This window comes from Mytilus edulis, chromosome 8 (assembly GCF_963676685.1).
Source record: "Mytilus edulis chromosome 8, xbMytEdul2.2, whole genome shotgun sequence".
In the NCBI taxonomy this organism is placed as follows: domain Eukaryota; kingdom Metazoa; phylum Mollusca; class Bivalvia; order Mytilida; family Mytilidae; genus Mytilus; species Mytilus edulis.
The window spans coordinates 80,398,526-80,420,294 of record NC_092351.1 but is presented as its reverse complement, the minus strand read 5'-3'; the positions used below and the strand labels follow the sequence as shown (position 1 = coordinate 80,420,294).

The 21,769-nt window shown below is 32.3% G+C and overlaps 1 protein-coding gene across 1 annotated transcript; it reads left to right on the top strand.

Annotated features, from left to right (window-relative positions):
* The first annotated feature begins 7,917 nt into the window (after positions 1-7,917).
* Positions 7,918-20,629, top strand: LOC139486374 (PDZ and LIM domain protein 3-like). The gene is made up of 2 exons (XM_071271250.1): positions 7,918-8,215; positions 20,477-20,629. The coding sequence occupies exons 1-2, from the start codon at positions 8,048-8,050 to the stop codon at positions 20,627-20,629; spliced, it is 321 nt and encodes a 106-aa protein (XP_071127351.1). The 5' UTR covers positions 7,918-8,047.
* The last annotated feature ends 1,140 nt before the right edge of the window (positions 20,630-21,769 follow it).

The window sequence follows — 21,769 nt, the reverse complement described above, 5'->3', positions numbered from 1 at the left end:
AAATTAGTATGGCGTTCATTATTACTGAACTAGTATATATTTGTTTAGGGGCCAGCTGAAGGACGCCTCCGGATGCGGGAATTTCTCGCTATATTGAAGACCTGTTGGTGACCTTCTGCTGTTGTTTTTTTTTTTCTTTGGTCAGGTTGTTGTCTCTGTGACACATTCCCCATTTTCATTCTCAATTTTAACATTTTGATAAAATAAAATAATACACTAACCCTTTGCAATGTTGCAGTTCAACTTTTAATCTAGGGTTCTGGAAAACATTTAAAATATCTCTTGCAGTCATATGCAGGGTATAGGGCTCATAGGTTTGACTCAATAAAGATTTGCTAAGTTTACTGACATGTAGAATCCCAATATCGCTCTAATTAGTATAAATAGCCACATGTGTGCTCAAATAACCATTTAGATTAGTCTCAAAATTGATATATCTAACTCAATTGAGTAGATCTAGCTAAAATTTTACTCATAAATGTAAGTGATCATATTTGCTCAATTTAAGATCTCATGGGTGCTCGTAGTGAAATTTAACTGATTGTATTTGCTCAAGTACTCATGTATGCGTGAACAAATGTCTAATTCAAATACCTAAAATTTTACATGGATATGGTTACACAACTTAATAATTTTGGCAATACATGTACATGTGACATGTTAGTCCAAATAATTATGACGTCTTGAAAGGCTATTATATTTTTTTTCTTTGACGCCTTACTTCGACGTCGAAGTAAGGCGTCAAAGAAAAAAAATATAATAGCCTTTCAAGACGTCATAATTATTTGGACTAGTGACATGTATGGTCAAAATTATACAATACTACAAGGAAGACTTAAAAAACAGAACAGTTAATCTATATTTATATATACCTCTAAAACTGTAAGGATTCTCCAAATATATCTAGTGGCTAGTAAATTCTGACATTTCACTTTCACTTTCAGTGTAAAATAAGACTCTTGCTTTTACGAGCAAGAGTCATAATTGACACTCAAAAATAGTCCATCTCTATTGGAAGAATAAGAAGTCGAAGATTCTCTGAATATTACATAAAATACAATTATTTCAACCAATAGTTATATATAAGAATTACTTACAAATTCATTAACAAAATCCGCTTTTTTTCTAGTCAAGGGACATAATTATTCAAATATACTAATGCAAGTAACTAAGTCGGAGAAGGAGCGAAAATCCGAAACAGCACCTTAATTAAATCAAAGTACTGAAGTACTGAACATCGGATGACCGCAGGTTCTTGTGGATGGTCAAAAGCACATGTCACAGAAACAGATCACATCTCTATACCTGAAACTTGGGTTAATTTACAGAGATATTTTTTTCTGATACAAGTTCGTGCTTGGATGATGAATAAATGACAGGAAATTCAACCTCACCGTAATAACTATTATATTGTAGTGCAAGAAATCAGTATACCTTGGACTATTATACTTGTATAATAATAGTCGTAGAGAATACACTGGTTTGTTGTTATATATATTATTAATATTACGATTGCATGTATGTACCGATTATCAGGTTGTCTGCATGTTGATATCGTAAAATATCAGCTGCGAGACATAATATTAAGCTTTTTGTCGAGTAAGCGCAGCGAACGAGATAAAAAAAGCCTTCATAATTATTATGTCGAGCAGCTGATATTTTACAATATTAATACGCCGATAACCTGATAATCGATTTATCGGGCTGAATTTGCGTCTTTTGGAAGTATAGTCTTAGTTTCACCAGCAACCGGAAATTGACTTGATAAGTTTCAACGTCGGTTCAAACATTATGACGTCGCTGATATGTCCGGGTCAAAGTTATTAAGGCCAGGTCAACGTATTTGACGTCACAAAGCCGTGCTAGGGAGTTTTATTAAGAGCTGAGCAGATTGATATAGACAGTTGGACGACCGATAAATATCATTTTCATCTATTTGTATATATGATAATTCTATTCTACTATTATTATAGTGCAGTGCAAGTGCATGGTGGACACTCTTCTGTAAAAAAATCAAAGCCTTAAAGGCTGTAAAAGCAATTGCTGCCATGTTAATGTTTTGGGACACTTTTATTTTTCATCTACATATATAAGAATTAAACCTGACAGGACATGGTTGTCTAGTGAAAAGCAAGAAGGTTTTGACTATATATCAATAAAAGACTTAAGCAGGAAATCATTTTTAATATGTTTTATATTTCACAAGGAGACAACAAGTTTACAAGGCTAAAGTTGGGTGTAATTATGGATTATCCCCTGGTAGTGTTTGTAACTGGGCAAAAATTACTTTTATTTATTTAATTTTAACAATTTTCATAATTAATTTAAATTAACCATTCATTTAAAACATTTCACCTTTCGAGACGCTAATGTTAAAAAAATTGGACAGAAATAAAATAACTTACAAGACATAAACATGTAAAAAATAAATATATATTTCAGCTTACTAAAAATATTTTCATAGTGTTACTTTGACATCATTTTTTAAAACTAAGTCCCACACATAATTGTTCATTTGATATGTGTCATCCTCATGCGGTACGAGAAGTTTTCATGTCGCTAAATAGTCTTCTTGTCGCTTAATTTATTCTTCTTGTCCGTTCTTGACGCTTCTTGTCGCTAAAAGTTCTTCTTGTCGTTATTAGTGTGACCGCTATTTTTAGATTACAGGTGGTCATTTACACTACACGTATAACCTGTGTAGTGATTTTTATTTTACGATAAATTTATGAATGAACGATAATTTTATGAATGAACGATAATTTTATGAATGAACAAGAGCACCTGACCTCTTTCTGAAACACCAATTAAACATATAAAATCGTATTTATTAAGATATAATTCAGTCAAATTTTCACCACTAAATCAACAACTGAAATGATTCCATATTTTGTTGAAACATCGTACAACCGGAGAACAGAAATCGCAGGTATGAAAATGCACTTTTTTCACTGGTGTTGAAAACCCAACACTAATTTGACTAGAATTTATGAATGACGGAAATTTAAGCGATAACAATACATCGGAGTGACCTCAAGGTCATCCTCTGTAAAAACAGAAAATAGTTCCACGTGTGTGTCCAACTCCAAGTGATCAATCTACTTGTTATTTACGAAGAAAAGAAATTTAACTTCAAAAATTGTTGAGATCTTTAAAGAAAAAAAAAATTGATTCCATTAAAGAATACAAAGAAAGTAACCTTATCTTTAAGGGCCTTGCAGGTTCTTGTTACTCCTACCCAATCTGCTGGTATTTTCAAAATGGCTGCGGGGGACGCGGCCTGACAAATTATTTTAATATTGTGTCAGATTAAATATTCCTGATTTCGCTTCGTTAATATTATAGACAAATATGCTACAAACGGTTTAAAGATGTTACTCTATTTCAAATAATTGAAATATAATTACCTTTCTGTGTGTAATTGCGTGAATTGATTTTCTCTCGTTTATCTTCTCGCTCTTGCTCACTTGATGAATATGCATAGGTGGTATTCATCCGCGACAATAATATTTCGGTATATCATTGATATTGAAGATCGTTTGATTGATATACGAATATTTCTAACGACAAAACATTTTCATATTATTAATTTGCATTTAAAAAAATCTGAGTATCCATTGAAAACATAAATATAAAAGAAGAAACAAGGAATTTTATTCTGCACTATAATGTCCGCGGGTTCATAATGTCGGTTATTATCCCAACACTAATTATATATGCATCTCTTTGATCTTTGAAGATCTTTGAAAAGTAGGCGATGGCAATACACCCGAGGCCCCTCAGGGGCCTCTGATGTAAAAACACTGTTTCAGCGCTTGAATTTTGTTTTTTTCAAAGATTTAAAAAATATTTAAATAATTTGATAAACTGGTGTTTTATAGTTTAGAAAATAATTCTGTAACATACTGTAGTGAAACACTATACACAATATGAAAGTTTATGGATGTGAAAAGGTCAAGGCCACTTCTTCTTTTGATATGTCATAAATGGAAAAAAAATCAGAAAGTTCCAAATCAACGCCATTTTGTAATGGCAGCTCTTCATATAAGTAGTCAAATTTGTCGTTTTAACATCGTTAAAAGAATATGCTTATAATTGAATCGTTTTTGTAGCATTCTATTGAATAAATATCAGAAAATTTCTCCTTTTTAGCTCACCTGGCCCGAAGGGCCAAGTGAGCTTTTCCCATCACTTTGCGTCCGTCGTCCGTCGTCGTCCGTCGTCGTTGTTAACTTTTACAAAAATATTCTCCTCTGAAACTACTGGGCCAAATGAAACCAAACTTGGCCACAATCATCATGGGAAAAATGTGTCCGGTGACCCGGCCAACCAACCAAGATGGCCGCCATGGCTAAAAATAGACCATAGGAGTAAAATGCAGTTTTTGGCTTATAACTCAAAAACCAAAGCATTTAGAGCAAATCTGACAGGGGTAAAATTGTTTATCAGGTCAAGATTTATCTGCCCTCAAATTTTCAGATGAATCGGACAACCCGTTGTTGGGTTGCTGCCCCTGAATGGGTAATTTTAAGGAAATTTTGCTGTTTTTGGTTATTATCTTGAATATTATTATAGATAGAGATAAACTGTAAACAGCAATAATGTTCAGCAAAGTAAGATTTACAAATAAGTCAACATGACCGGAATGGTCAATTGACCCCCTAAGGAGTTATTGTCCTTTATAGTTAATTTTTAACAATTTTCATAAAATTTGTAAATTTTTATTAACATTTTCCACTGAAACTACTGGGCCAAGTTCATTATAGATAGAGATTATTGTAAGCAGCAAGACTGTTTAGTAAAGTAAGATGTACAAACACATCACCATCACCAAAACACAATTTTGTCATGAATCCATCTGCTTCCTTTGTTTAATATTCACATAGACCAAGGTGAGCGACACAGGCTCTTAAGAGCCTCTAGTTGTCCTTATGGTTAAAATATTGATATTTCTAAATCTGACCTTCGACCTCAATTTCACAAAAATGTGACCACTCTGGATTTTTACGACCAAATTTTTCTTATTGTACACGTTTTTCTCTTTCCGTCGATATAAAATTTAGGTGTGTGTTCTTCCGGACCATTAAAATTTAAAAAAAATTAACCCTGGTTGCAGTATTATTAACAGGGCCGTGAATTGCCTGGCCTGTAAGGGGAGGCAGCCTGCTGAACGGAGCGATGTGAAATTTTTTGGACCCATTTTAAGCAGAAAACGATATTGTTTCGGGCATTTTCCCTGTATGCAATGTACCTCCACAGAATCCACCATTTGTTAGATTTTTGTTACATTTCAATAAATAAGTGCCTGAAATATATATATTATTTATTCAAATGTTCTCTTATATCCTTGAGGCATCGTCCCCTGGTATCAACTGCATTCAAGTTACCTATGATGCTTCCTTGTTTGCTTTTGATACAGGTAGGAAAGAGACATTTACACATTTTACATGCCTATGGCCCATAAGGTATCGCCCCCTGGTGTCAGCTGCCTTTAGGAAACCATAATGCTTTCCTATTTGCTGCTGACACAGGATGAGTCATGGACATGTTTAATTTCTACTTTCTTTTTGGCTAATTATTATATATTAATTGATCCAACTTTTTGTGTACTATACATGTGGATATCTATTTTTCTTTTTTTCTTTTTGGGCTACTTGTTTGTTATCTATATCAACCACACTTGCAATAAAATGCATTAGTATTAAAAAAAAAAAAATACTATAGTCTATAGATTCTTTATCTACGTATTCTTTAAGAACTTAAAAAGTTCTCGTTTAACTTTTTTTTTTTTTTTTATCTCATTGTTTGTATTGTATTATGAAAAAATTATTGATGTTGTAATGTTTATGCCCTTTGGGGCCCATAATTGGAAAATAAAGTATCTTATCTTATCTTATCTCTTATTGAATACAGTTATAAACCAGAGTTAGGAGAGAGTTGGGATCCTGCTAAAATGTTTTACTCTGTATGTATGTGCCTGTGACAGTGTCCCAAGTCAGGAGACTGTAATTCAGTGGTTGCCGTTTGGTGATTTGTTACATATTTGTTTTTCGTTCATTTTTTTGTATAAAAATTAGGCTGTTAGTTTTCTCGTTTGAATTGTTTTACATTTGTCATTTCGGCGTCTTTTATAATTGACTATGCGGTATGGGCTTTGCTCATTGTTGAAGGTGATCTATTGAACTAAAGTTATTAATGTCTGTGTCACATTGGTCTCTTGTGGAGAGTTGTCTCATTGGCAATCATATACCACATCTTCTTTTTTATTTATATTAAATTAGGTGTGCCGGTAAAGTAAGATATTTGTTTTCGGCTTTATCCTGCTTTATGACTCTTCACTAGCTATTTTTACTTAGTTTTAGAGAAACAGTTTGTGAACTTAAAATGTAACAATGTTTGTTTACATTGATTTTTTTTATTCTATTAGGCTTAATGTCATATGATAAGGCGATTTTTCTGTGTCCGGACGAAGTCCATCTCCTTAGCACTTCTATACATTTAAATAGCCAACATTGTCACTTTTATGTATGTGTAGCATAGCAACCCCACACAATCTGTTTTCCGTCATTTTAGACTTGTTCCATGTTTGAAGGCGCCGTGGCGCAGAAAACGATCTTTAACAACTGCAAGACACATCTGGAAAAACTAACATAAGCAATAATAAGTGTTTTATATTTTGGTAGAGTTGGGTATCGTTCAGCGATATTTATCAGTTCTAAATGTCGAACACACCCTGCCATTATGATTAATCAACTTGTTGGTTAAACTAACAACCAGTGCTATTAGAATAAAGCATGATTTGAACTATTTTTTTTTATTTTCCGTTTTTTTTTCTTTCTTTCTTTTTTCATTTTTTTTTTGCCAGCCCTCAATAGGAGGCAACTGCCTTCATGCCTCAATGTAATTTACGGTCCTGTTTAGGGTTGTAAATACAATCCCGTCTAGCTCTTTTCACGAATGTGACCTACCGAATTAGACTTATTGCCTGGTTTATACTAGCCTGAGCAACACGACGGGTGCCACACGTTGAGAAGGGTCTATGCATACCCTTACGGAGCCCCGCATGTTTTGGTGGGGTTCGTGTCGCTTTGTGTTTTGAGTGCTATTGTTTGTCTGTTTGTCTGTTGGTCTTTTTTCTTCTTTTTGAGCCATGGTGTTGTCAGTTTATTTTCGACTTGACGGTTTGGATGTCTATCTTGTATCTTTCGCCTCTCCTTCAGTGTAACAACTTCAACTTCACTTAAATAGCAGGGAGAAATAAAATAATATTAGAAAGAAGAATAATTACATCAAGTTGAAAGCTATTTCAAGTAGGGGACAATCAGTTACTATTTTGTGTGTAGTAGAGGGACGCGGAGAGCTGAGTTTTTGCGGATAAAATGTTCTTTATCGCCAGGCGTCTGCTTTTGCTTCTTTTAGTTAATGGACAAACCAAGGATTTGTATAGTAAGACTTACTATACAAATCCTTGGACAAACAAACTGATTGTACTGAAAAATAAAAAAAATCAAATATATAACCAGTGGCGGATCCAAAAATTTTCATAAGTGGGGGCCCACTGACTGACCTAAGAGGGGGCCCGCTCCAGTCACGCTTCAGTGATTCCCTATATAAGCAACCAAATTTTTTCCAAACATGCCCCCCCCCCCCCCCCCCCTAAATCCGCCTCTGATAACTTGAAATGATAGATCGTATGTAAAATCAATTGTTACCAAAAAAATCTGAACTGGTTAAGTTTACAATTTTTCAAAGATCAAGTTTAAGAAGCGTATTACTTTTAAAACTTTAACTCTTTCAAATCTGTGCTCTTTTTTAAACTGAAAAAAAAACACCAAATAGTATGTCGATAAAAAAGACAAGAGAGTGCGTTAAATCCCGAGGTACATCATCTTACCTGTTCGTTCCGAATGGTTACAGGTGAACTGGCACGCGATATATCAGACGAACGTCCGGTGAAAATGTTTACAGTTTCTAACAGTTAGACAGTTAGAGATGATATATTCACGTTATTTTTAATTTTTGGAAAATATTTTAGAATTATAGTGCAATGTCATCAGCGGACGATGAGTCCGAGAGCGGAGATGAGTTTACATTGTGGGACATCAGAAATAATTTGGATACAGAACCATTTGAAGTTATTCTAAAAGGGGGGAGTCCGTGGGGATTCACCATAACAGGAGGGGCCGAGGTCAGGTCCCCAATACAAATATCAGAGGTGAGACTTTTAAGGTTCTTTTTCTACTTTTTAAAAACTTTATTGAAGAATTTAATAACATTTAATGACCGATAAAAGTTTATATTGACATTTGAAGATATGAGGGGGTCTAGATGTGATACCTGGCTATACAGGTAAAAATCTTGATTGTATAGTAATTGTTCAGGTAATAATTACACTTCAAAAGACCTATGATGTAATGTTACTTCAATCTGGCCACAGGGAAATAGCTGACAAGAAAATTAGAGCTTAATTTAAAGTAATGTGTGTTATTTCATTACTAAGTATTTTAAATCTTAGCTAATTATTTTTTGTAAATTTCTTTTTGAACAATCAGCAGTTTTTCTTGGGGCCTCTCCTCCTAATTTACTTTCCACAATGAAATATAAGGAAAGTAAAGAATAGCAAAATGATATTCCATTCAGACCATAATTTTAATAAAAAATAAACTAAAAAAAACTGAGACCATGTACAAGTCACCCGAATATATTGTGCTTTAAAAAGATTGTAAAAACACATATTTAAATTCTAATTTGATTTAATCAAAATATTAAGTTTTGATTTTTTTATTGGAATTTACTTTTACTCTTCACTTTCTATAGCATGTCTGTGGCAGATCCAAAAACTTCAATAAGGGTGGCAATGACTGCCCTAGAGTGGTCCACACCTCAGTCATGCCTATGTGATTCCCCACATTATAATCATCAAAAACTTTCAGACAAAAAAGGGGGACTCAGCATTTGCCTCTGACAGTTATATGTAACATCAGGGCCGTAAATTACATAGAGGCATGTAGGCAGTTGCCTCCTATTGTGGGCTGACAAAAAAATAAATGGAGAAAAAAAAAGCACTGAAAAGAAAAAAATTGTTAAAATCATGCATTATTTTTAAACAAGGTGGTTAATCATAATGGCATGCGGGTGTGTTCAATATTTAGATCTGAACGGTCGGTACCCAACTCAACTCCTTTGCACACATAAAAGTTTCCCACCAAATACTTCTGCATCTGCATACATAGAAGTGACAATGTTGGCGATATTGAATGCATATAAGTGTTAAAAAGATGGGATTCGTCCAGTTAGAAAAAATCACCTTAGCATTTGACAAAGCCAGAATAAAACTTTTTGGTGTATACAAACATTGTTACGTTTTAAATTTGAACTTGATAGATCAAGTTATGAGTTATTGAGTATGCATTTTCATTTTAAGGTTTGAAAATTGTGTCTTTGAAACAAAGTTAAAATTAGTTCGATTTGGACAGCCAAATAAACCGGATAAACCACAAAAAATGACCAACTTCAGGGGGCTTTCATTTTATGTCTTTGCAAAATTTCCCCTAAACGTAAGTAAAATAGCTTGTAAAGAGTCACAAAGCAGGATAAAGCGAAAACAAATCTTACCGTACTGGGACACGTAATCTAACTCTGGTTTATAACTATTTTTAATATATTCCAGGCGTATATTTATTGGAATGTAACAAACAAATTAACAAGTCCTATATTCTTGGAAGGTACATTGCATACAAGGAAAAGGGCAGAAAAATATCCTTTTCTGCACAAAATGGGTCCAAAATATTTTGGCGATGATAAACTGCCTCCCCTTACATGGCAGGCAATTTACGGCCCTGATGTATATGGATTTTTTAAGCTTTATTGATCAGAAACCTCAAATATTTGAAGATTCTTTGAAAGCTTCATTTCCTATAGGGGAGACAACTTACTCTGGCAAGAAATAAGGATTTTTCTCTTATATATTTGTATTGGAACTTAATGTTACTTTTACCTTATGTTCCCATCTCCAAAGGACTAATTACAAGCCAAAAATGCAAAATACATGTATGAAAATGTAGGTCTTAAAAATTTTGAGATACACTTTGTAAAGTAAATTTTTATGAAATAAACTGCCAGTACCTGCTGGTTTTTTAAGCTCCAACTTCAACTTGTCTTCAAGGTCCAGCTCTAAGTAGCTTTACGTCATAGAAATATAAAACTAAGTTGTTTTCTTTTCAAAAAATTAAGGTTAAGAAATGTATAAATCATTGGGGTTTTGTAAACAAATTTGGTCCCCTACATTGTTTATGTATGAGTATCTTAAACTCACTTTAGTGCTACATATATGTCAAGACAATTGAAACTTTGCAAAGAATTGGACTTTTTTGAAGATTTAAATTGACGTCACATATATCTTTGATTATAGATCAGTCATTGCATTAAACTGCATTATTAAGTTTAAAGAACATTCCCCCTACTCCCAAAAAAAAGACAAACAATAAGGTAGATAGGTAAAAAAAATTTTTTATGCCCCCCTAAGATAGTAGAGGGCATTATGTTTTCTGGTCTATGTGTCCGTCCGTCTGTTTGTCCGTTCAATCGTTCGTCCGTTTTTGATGAAGCTGAAGTCCAATCAAATTGAAACTTAGTACATTTGTTGCTTATGATATGATCTTTCTAATTTTAAAGCCAAATAAGACTTTTGACCCCAATTTCATAGTCCACTGATCATAGAAAATGATAGTGCAGGTGGGGCAAAAGTTAAAGGTTAAAGTTTTTGGTCAAGGTAGTTTTTGATGAAGTTGAAGTCCAATCAAGTTGTAACTTAGTACACATGTTCCCTATGGTATATAATCCTTCTAATTTTAATGCCAAATTAGATTTTTTACCCAATTTCACGGTCCATTGAATATGGAAAATGATAGTGCAGGTGGGGCATCTGTGTACTTTGGACACATTCTTGTTTAATAATGTTTTAGGAAAATTCCCTCTAATACCCAATAAGGTACGTAGATCGGTAAAATTATTTTTTTTACAAATTTATTTTTTTGAATTACATGTGATTTTTTATCACTCTATATGAGATTTTAGTCTTTATTATTGGAGTTATTGCCCTTTAAAGACCATTTTTTTAAAATACTATTCCCCCTGCTGAAACTATTTTTTCTTCAAAGTTTGGAATCAGAATATTTTTGAGGAAAAACCTGTAGCCTCTTGACAGCTTTGAAAACAGAATATATTTCTTTTTTAAATGATGAAAATTATGTGATGAACAGACAAGAAATAATTACAGTAAAACATTAAAAAAAATAAAAACATGATATATTAATTTTATATGGAATATATGCATTCATTACACAGTTATAGGATATAGTCTGTTGCTGTCAGTAGGAGTGCATTCAAAAATTATATCACAATTAATTAAATCGGAATCAAACATTTTTGTTACTAAGAAGGTAAAATTGCTCGATCATGCTAATCATGGTGTAATGAATGTTTATTTTGTAACACTCCAAGTATCATAGGAAATGACATCCTATTTATAGATATATTTAATATTACTTTGAATAATTATTTAAGAATAAAATATTAAAGAGTGTTGATTTTGTATGAAATTTAATCTTTTCAAGTCAACTGAAGTGAAGGGATGTACTTCAATAGTGCTCATAATTACTTGGGTTGAAATAAGTTCAGATAATAGTCTTTTTGAGTTTTTTTTTAATTTAAAATTTATTCTTAAACTTCTAAAAGGATTGGCTTTTTTACAAGAAAAGACTACATCAGTATATATGAAGTTTTTTTTATGTTTCATCAATTAGGTATTAATAGTAAATATTTTGAGTTTTTTTATATTTTAAATGAAAAAAAATCATCTTTTGACTGCTCAATAGTCTATTTCTGAAATATATTTCTGCAATGTTAGAATTTTTTTAGCTCGAGGTACATTATACAATGGACTCTAATTTTTATGTGTGAAATTTCGTCTATAACGTTTATTGTAATAATATAAGGTTCGTGACCAAGATATTACTAAGTGTGAAAACAACTGTTATAAATCTGTCCGAGCTAGTTCATTTATCTTTTGTATAATAGTTCGTCTTTTGTGTATGGTGACAAATTTTAGAGGAAATGTTTTCATACTTCAAGCTGTTTTCTCAAGGTTGATTTATTTTGTTTAATTTTGGTTTATTTCTTTATAAAAAAAGTTGTCATATGGATACCTCAAGGCTCGCCTTTGCCTACAAGCAACCATATTAAATTTGATACTCAATTTATTCATATGTAAATAAATATATACTTGGTTGAAATAGAAACTGTTCATGAGTTTTATCCAGCTTAAAAATATATTTAGCACTAACAAACAAATGGTTAAGAGAATCTGCAACAGGAATGGTAGTACAAATGTACCATATCATTTATTTTGTTTCTTGATGTTAGTGATCATCAATGTCAAAAGGGGTGCATTTAAATAATTCATGAAAATATATTACTAAGGAGTTTAAGGATTTAATGTACTCTTGTGTTGATTCAATGCTAAACAATGCTGAACAAGCCTTAGAAGAAAATGTGTAGAGGCTGATTAATGGAACTTTTAGTGATAAATACAGGGGCTGATCCAGCCATTTTAAAAAAGGGGGGGGGGTGTTTCCCAACACAGGATAAAACGGGGTGGGTTTGAACTATATGTCCCCATTCAAATGCATCGGCTTAAAAAAGGGGGGTTTCAACCCCTGGATCCGCCAATGAAATACCGGTACATAAATTTTTTACAGACCTCCCTTTTTTTGTTCCAAATATAGGAGAGTAAATTTATTTGACAAATTTAATAGTATCATTTTATATAACTTTCAGTATTTTAATTATTTTAAGTTGAAGATATAAGATTTTGCATGTGTAGATTTTAGTTGTAAACAGCAGGTGTTGGTTTTAGTATCAGTAGTTCTAGAGAGTAATAAATTGTAATTAATTGTTTATTGACCACTACTTCAGACATTAAGAATTCTTATATAAATAGTTCTCAAATCTTGGATTGTCACCTGATAAATTCTACTTAACTGGGAGAACTAAAGGTAATACAAGGCAATTGATCAATGCCTAAATCCTTATATGTCCAGTAGACACTTTTTCACTTCAAGTCAGGATTATCCCACCCCATACAGAGGGTGAAAGATTCTGAGCACTGGAATGTTCACTATGATTTACCCCTTCTGTTTTATGGACCAATCTTATATTGTATTTTCATCTTTGACCAAAGAAGAAAAGCAATGTTTATTATCCATAAATTACCACTTTTACCAGTAGGTGTTTTGGCATTAAAATGTTAAATGATAAATAGCTATAAATCAACTGAATTCTTTAACATACATTTAGGGGAATTATTGCTTTTTATTTAGATGTTAATTTATGTGCAGTGTCAAATTATATGCATATATTTAAATCGTAATACCAGACCATTGTACATCCTCAGTACCAGACTTTTATAGTCTTAGAATAGTCTAAACACTGGACCATTGTAGACCCTCTTTTTACCTTTTAATGCCTTTAAACATTTATGTAAATGCTTAAAAAATTATATATTAAATTTCACTGCAGTTAGAGATTTTTCTATTGTTTGAAAATGTCACTAAAAGAAGGATAATTGTTGGTTAACTGGGCTATAAAAATAATTCTTTGTTAACATAGAAAAATAACTGAATTTTAAAATAGGACTTAAAACTTCCTTAAGATAGTTTAAGGTGTTATTAACTCCGCACTGCTAACTGCTGATTTAGACTCAACACATAATAGAAATCTATTATACAGAAAATTATAAAAGCTTTTGAAATTTAATTATAATGTACTACTGGTAAACATATCTATTTTCTCCCCATGAATTTTTTTAAAAAGATAAACGCATGTTATAATGATAGTTTGTCAAAGAAATCATAATTGTGAAATTTAATATAATTAATGTCAGAAATTTGAGAAGTCACTGATAAATAAGTGAATTTAAATAAATGTTGACATACAGGAGACTTTAAGTTTGAGGATCTGAGCAGTTTGAGGGTCTGAGCAGTTTGAGGGGTTGAGCCGTTTGAGGGTCTGAGCAGTTTGAGGGGTTGAGCCGTTTGAGGATCTGAGCAGTTTGAGGGGTTGAGCTGTTTGAGGATCTGAGCAGTTTGAGGGGCTGAGAAGGTTGGGGTGATGAGCAGTTTCATAGACTGAGAAGGTTTAAGGGTGTTCAAGATGTTTCGGATGCTGCATGCTTCATTATAGCTGTGCTAGTTTTTGGGGTTGAGAAGTTTGAGGGGATAAACAGTTAAGGGTGCTGAACTGTGCTTAAGGGCTAGACTAGTTTTGGATACTGAGAATTTTAAGGGCTTTTAAGCAGCTTTTGGTGTTAAATAGTTTGTGGAGCTTGGCTCTGCAGTTTAGGTTGCTAGGAAGTTTGAGGGATTCAGAAGTTTTTCGGTACTTAAAATATGTTAAGAGCTTTACTATGGAGCTTAATGTGTTAAACAGCTTGTGGGCTTGGCTCAGCAGTATAGGATGTTGAGAAGTTTAAGGGGGGACTGAAAAGTTTGAGGGCTAAGCAGATAAAGGTCCTCTGAAGTTTGAGGGGCTAATGTTTATTTAATAGCAAGAAACTTAATTCATGTGATATTTTACCAGTCATGGATCAACATTAGGTTCATAATCTTTTTTATCTCATTGTCATTTACTGGTTCATTTTAAACAACTGTTAAAATTTGTGATAAATATTTTTATGCCCCATTTATGGGCATTATGTTTTTATGTTCTTACGTTTTCTGGTCTGTGCGTCCGTTTGTTCGTTTCTCCCGCTTCAGGTTAAAGTTTTTTTTGGTCAAAGTAAATTTTTATGAAGTTGAAGTCCAATCAACTTGAAACTTAGTACACATGTTCCCTATGATATGATCTTTCTAATTTTAATGCCAAATTAGAGATTTTTCCCATTTTCATGGTCCACTGAACATAGAAAATGATAGTTTGTATGGTGCATCTGTGTACTTTGAACACATTCTTGTTAATAATGACTTACGGTAATATTTCCTTCATGATGTTTTCGTGGGGTACATTTTATAATTCTTCAGTCGTTCTGTGTGTTTTTTTATGGACTGCTGTTTGACTTTTTTCTTTGAACAATTTTCAAAAATTTTTATCTTTTATTCTTCAACTTTGACTGTCTTCTGTTCTTTGGTCGGGTTGTTGTCTCTTTGACACATTCTCCATTTCCATTCTCTTTTTATATCTTTAAGTTTGATATGTTCTTTTGATAATCTTTTGACTTTTTTTTAAGTGTGTTTGGACATGGTATCTTCTGATAACATTAAAAGCACAAGATTCACATCAAATTACCAGATAAATAGAAGTTGTCTCATGAAATCTATGAAAATTGCACAAAATCTTTAGAATGACACCGACTGATTTTTATTGTAGCAATACAATGGGACCTGAATGGGTGATGCAAATGGAGCAGGACTGATAGGAAATATTTATCTATGTTTCTTTTTATAAATACATTGGCATAAATAAGCTAATTAATGCTAAATATGAGATTTTTACATGTATGTATTTTTTGGATGTATCACTGCTTATATTAACTTTTGACTTTTATGTAAATTCAGACTACAAAAGGCCTTTGTCAGCACTTTTTAAGCTTAAATGACAACTTGATTTGATGTCTAGGTAATCTATAAATAGACTTAAGCACAATACGATATTGAAATGATACATACAAACTTGAAAATGACTAAGGTTGCATCATGTGCAAGAAATCTAACCAAATGTCAACATCTTATGTCAAACTTGCATACGTGACAGGATACAAATACATGATAATATATGCTCCAGTTGTATATAATGTATGTAAACTGACAGAAATTTGAAAAAAATGATTGAACAAGCTTTTTTTTTAAATATGATCATAGACTAGGTATCTAAATTGATCGAAATGTGTCACAAATATAAAAGAAAAACAAGACTTTGTTAATTTATGCGTCATTGTCATTTTGTTTAGTTTTTTTGTTACCTATTCTGATATCAGACTAGGATTTCTTTTAAACTGAGTTTTACTGTGCGTTTTGCTGAGTGTGTTTTTTCTGCATTGGCTAGAAGTATAGGGAAAGGGTTGGGATCTCAAAAACATGTTAAACCCTGCCGCCTTTTTGCGCCAGTCAGGAGCCTCTGGCCTTTGTTCATATAGTCTTGTATGATTTTTAATTTATTTTCTTTTATATATTTTGGATTGGAGTAAGACGTCTATTATCACTGAACAAGAACACATTTTAGTTTATTTTTGGACAGCTGAAAAACGCCTCTGGGTGAGAGATTTTCTCGCTGTTTTGAAGACCCATTGGTGGCCTTTAACTGTTTTCTGCTCTTTAGTGGGGTTGTTGTCTCTTTGACACATTCCCCATTTCTATTCTCAATTTTATTTCATTAAAACTTCTTTATATACCCTTCATCTGTGAAGACTGAAAAAATGTATCCTGAAAACAAGTCTCTTAATCTTTTATCACAAATGGCACAAGATCTGAGTACTTACCCTTCCAGAGCACTTAGAGATAATAACCGCCTATTGATATGGTTACTTTTAATGTTGTTTTGGGTTTTGCTGCAGGTGTTTCGTTGTCTATTGGTTGTTTTTTTGTTTTTATTCCCCAGGGCATAATGTTTCTGGCCATCATTGAACCAGAAGTTGGATGCCAGATTTTCTCGCTGTATTGAAAACCCATTGGTGACCTTTGGCTGTTGTCTGCTCTTTGGTCCGGTTATTGTCTCTTTGACACATTCCCCATTTTCATTCTCAATTTTATTGATCTTGTCAACGCAACCCTCTGAAACCATGCAGCATAATTTTATGAAACGTTGTAGATAATGAAGGACACACTATGTAGATGTGCATATCAACATGAAATTTAGGGAGGAGGGTTGTACAAACCCTTCAAAACCCCCCTGGATACATGTGTGTTGAGTCTTAGTGCACTTACTCTTTGTGCAAAAACCAATTTTGATCCAGCATTCTACCCAAGACCATGCTTTAGTGCAGATCTTTTACTTTGACATTTGTTTACTTAATGATATGTAGTTCATATGTTTTTCAAAATTTTCATTATGGCCTAAATTTTGAAGTTTGATTTCAACTACATATGTATTGCCAAATTCAATAAAACTTAAAACTTGGTATTTAATTTGAATTGTATTTATAGAGCCTCATACAGCACTTTGATTTAACTTTCTAAATAACATCATCTTATCTGCTATGTTTGACTTTCAATATATATAGAGAGTTGAGGATTAAGAATTGTATGTACATTTACACTGGTTTTATCCACAGGAAATGAGTAACATGATTTAAGAGGGTGTGGATTGGGGGGGTTACAGAATAGAAAATATTGGGCAAAAATATTATGAATAGAGAAAAATGGAAAAATAAAATAAAGAATAAATGCTTTAATATAGAGAATAGAGAATAATGAACAAAAAGTATAAAGAATAGAGAAAAAAAGGCCTAAAAAGTGAAGAATTCTGAAATGAAGGACCCCCTGTCCAGACGCTCACGAGTAACATGATTTAAACTTTAGGTGACATATCTCTCAGCTTTGTTGGTTGACACCTTTATATCTTGAATTGAATTGTCAATTACCTAATTGAATTTTATATGAAAGAAAATATAGAATTTAAACTTTTGTTATGATTTTGAAGTATACACAAGACTGTGCCTTTTAAAATTGATGACAATTTTATTAAATGAAATTATTGATTTAAAATGAGAAAATCATAAAAGATTTTTATTTACTCAAATGAGATTTAAAATTTATTAAATTTAAATTTTGTCAGTGACAAATGCGTTACATAACATTTAAGTACAACTATCAATATCAAAGCAAGTTTTAATAAAATATACAACCTTATGAAGTGCAAGTCATTCTAGACACTTACAATGTTTAATATTAAGTCAAGAAAAAAAATGAATTTACTGTCATTCTAAGAATCAATAGTTTGAAAATGAGGACTTTATTTTACTAATTCTGTCCCATGGCGAGATATGACATTTTTGAATTTATTTATTCTCTATGTAATTGTCACATCTTCATATTTCATGTATATGTACACAATACAAATTGTTCAATATCCCATAGAGAAAAAACAGATGATAAATAGAAATTTACATTTTGTTTGCTAAACTTGATCTAAGAGCTAGAAGGATAGAATTTAGAATGGAAACAGGAAATGTGTCTCAGTGACAACAAAGTGAACAAAGAGCAATGCCCGGTCACCGTCTTCAAAGCAGGAAGAAAGTTCTACATTGGATGTGGTGCTTCTCCTGGCCCCTTAAGTTACAATAATTTATACTATTACAGGAAATAGACACCTTGAACTAAACTCCAAACTATACAAATGATATAAAAAAGAAGATGTGGTATGATTGCCGAAGAGACAACTCTCCACAAGGGACACAGAAATTAACAACTAAAATTAGGTCACCAAACGACCTTCAATAATGAGCAAAGCCCATACTGCATAGTCAGCTATAAAATGCCCCAAAATGACAATATAAAACAATTCAAACGAGAAAACTAACAGCCTAATTTATGTTCAAAAAATTAAAGAAAAAAAACAAATATATAACATATAAGTAAAAGACAACTGCTGAATTACAGGCTCCTGACTAGGGACAGGCACATACATAGAGAATGTGGCAGGTTAAACTTGTTAACGAATCAACATGAACCAATATTTAAAAAAAACCACAAGACTAACAATTTAGGCTAGAGGTTCCTGACTAAATAATACAGGCACAAAAAGTGGCTTGTTTTAAACGTTTTGGGGATCTCAATTGCAATCCTCCATCTTTTCTTCTAGTTCTAGAATAATCACAACAGTAAAACTCACTTTAAAAAAAGTCAGAATCAGATGTTAGAATAGGGAACACAGAAGTATAAATAAGACAAAGAAAAGGGAGTCTGAAGAAGTCTGATTTCATAAATTACAATAAAGCATGAGGTGAAATCCTTTCTTCTTAAAGATGTTTACAATCTCTGCTTTGTTGGTTCTACAAGCTTAGACCACATAACCAAAGATTTGTATAGTGAGCACTAAACATTAATCCTTGTCTTAACTTATTACATACGTATTAAATATAAAGCAATAGAAATAAAAATGCTTCCTCAGGCCCTAATTTTGAAATGTGCAAAAAACTATTGTGTTTATCAATTCTTAAACATTTAAAACTTTTTAATCCCACATATTGCAAACTACATTTGGGTTTAACAAGTCCACATACTAATAACATGTAAAGCTACATTGAAATATTTTGTACATGTACAGAAAAACCACAAAACACAGATTTTCATGCTTCAACACTCAGTACTGATGTTGGGTAAATGTCACTGATTTGTATCATATGATAACCAAGAGAAATTTTTATCCACCAATTCGTTAAGGCGAGGATGCATATGTACAACTAATAATGAACAAATTCAATACCAGAGTATTAGCTAGAAAAGGATATGTCATGATAAAAATACAAAACAATTCGATAAAAAAAACCAACAGCTTGATTTTAGCATATGATAACCAAGGAGACAACTATCCATCAGATACCTAAGAATGTGCATGAGGCTGTACATATATACAACCATAGGTCAATGTTAAAGACCAACAATGAAAGGGGGGGCAGGATGGGTCCTGATCCCGAAATCCCGGGTTTAATAACATGAAGTCCAAATATCCCAAATTCAAAGAAATTTAAATCCTGACCCGAAATTTGAAAAAAAAACCAAGATCCTAAAAGGATCAATCCCTAAATTCCAAGCTTAAAAACACCCAATCCCGATGTCCCAAAAAAGGTCACCCCCCCCCACCCAAGGAACAAAATCAATGCCTAGTAAAGGGATTGTCATGATAAAAATGTACACTTCAATGAAAATACCAACAGCCAAATCTAAGATATTGAAGGGAAAAAAAAGCAAAGAAACAGGAGTTTGACCTGCTAAAACATTTGCATTAACCTCCCTAAGCGGGGGGCTGCCCACCACTTAAATCAGCTGCTGATTGCTTAATGTATAAATGCTAAAAAAAATCAATGAAGATGTATCTATAACATTTATTTACTGCTTAAATCCGCCTCTGATAATATATTCTATATTCAGCACTTGACAGGCATAAAAAAGAATCACAGATTCCTACTTCTGGTCTTTATTTTAAACATTAAAATTATACTGTCTGACTCATTACCTATAACTATCCTGTTTATACAGCAATTAACAATTTTATATCCCTATATTTCACACTTTTATAATGATTTACCAGAGATAGAATCTTTTTATGATTTATTACTGCTATACTATTATGTTTCATGCATTTATATATATAATGCATTTCACTTTTACTCTGATACAATCTTACCTTACTTATAATACTGTTTGAAGATTCACTTCTGCATAACTTTAATGACTTTTAAACAGTTATATCATTTCCGTTGCAGATAGCGGAGAATGGAAAGGCAGAAAATTGTAAACAGATTCAAACTGGAGATTTTTTACTAGGTGTTAATGGTATAAAATGTGTGGCACAGAATGAAGCTGTGGAACTCATTAAAGGAGCATTCAGGACTCTAACTCTCACAATTTGGAGGTAAGAGTAAACACTAACTTAAGACAGCTGTAAAGCTGATCAAATGAGCATCAAACTAATCAGAGGAACATCTCACAGTTTAGAGGTATAATGGTAGAGTATATATTCAAAAACCAAAGTGTTGGAACTTCAAGAAAATCATTAAAGAATCATTTGTGACTCTTATAATGAAAGGAAAATAAATGATTACTTACTGACCATGGCTTATAATTGAGCAACCTGAGCTTTCAACATTTGTTTCCTAAACAGTTTGAAATATTTTGAAAAAAAGCATTAAGAAATCTGTGTGAGTAAGTAAGCAGGAACTGCAGCTTTCAACTTTTAGACAGTATGTGTGAGGTATCTATTAATAATCAGTCACTGAATAGGCTTTTGATAAACAGATATCCCCCACCAAAAACAATTGATCACCACCAAATAGCTAAAAATGCTGAAAGCAGCATTAAACACCATTCAATCAATCAATCAATATATAATAGCAGCTGAAGTAGAAATATTTTTAAAATGATTTAACAGACAGTGCACAATTATAAATGCATCAAATAATGTATTTAGACTGTACTTTAACCTATAATGGTTTATATTTGCAAATTGTTTCTTGGATTGAGAGTTGTCGCATTGACACTCATACCACATCTTCTTATATCTATTACGAATTGATTATAGAAAATAAATAAAACTAAATATTGCAGTTGTTAAGATGTCTTTAGAGACCCTCTGTAATTAACAAATACATCTACTGTAACATTAGAAAATAATTAAAAACTTTTCAGTACTAAAACAATATACTGGTAAGCCAATAAGAAATGGGAGACAACTCTATTTGACTTATAAAATTATGAGGAAAAAAACAGTAGTTTTTGTTTCACTAAAAGCTTGTAATTAAGTCAATGATATTTTACAATCATATTTTATGGTTTTAAAACTAGAATATCATGAAAATATAATATTTTTTGTAAAGTTGTATCGAAAACTTAAAAATGTACTATTTTTTTTAGTCAAATGAAATGCACTATATTAAGTACCAGTAACTGTAGCCAGTAGAATCCATCTTTGCACATCAGTGTTTTGCTTATTATAATCTATTCCTTATACAAATATATCGCAGCATGCCTATGTAATTTGAAAAAAGTTTTATGTTCGA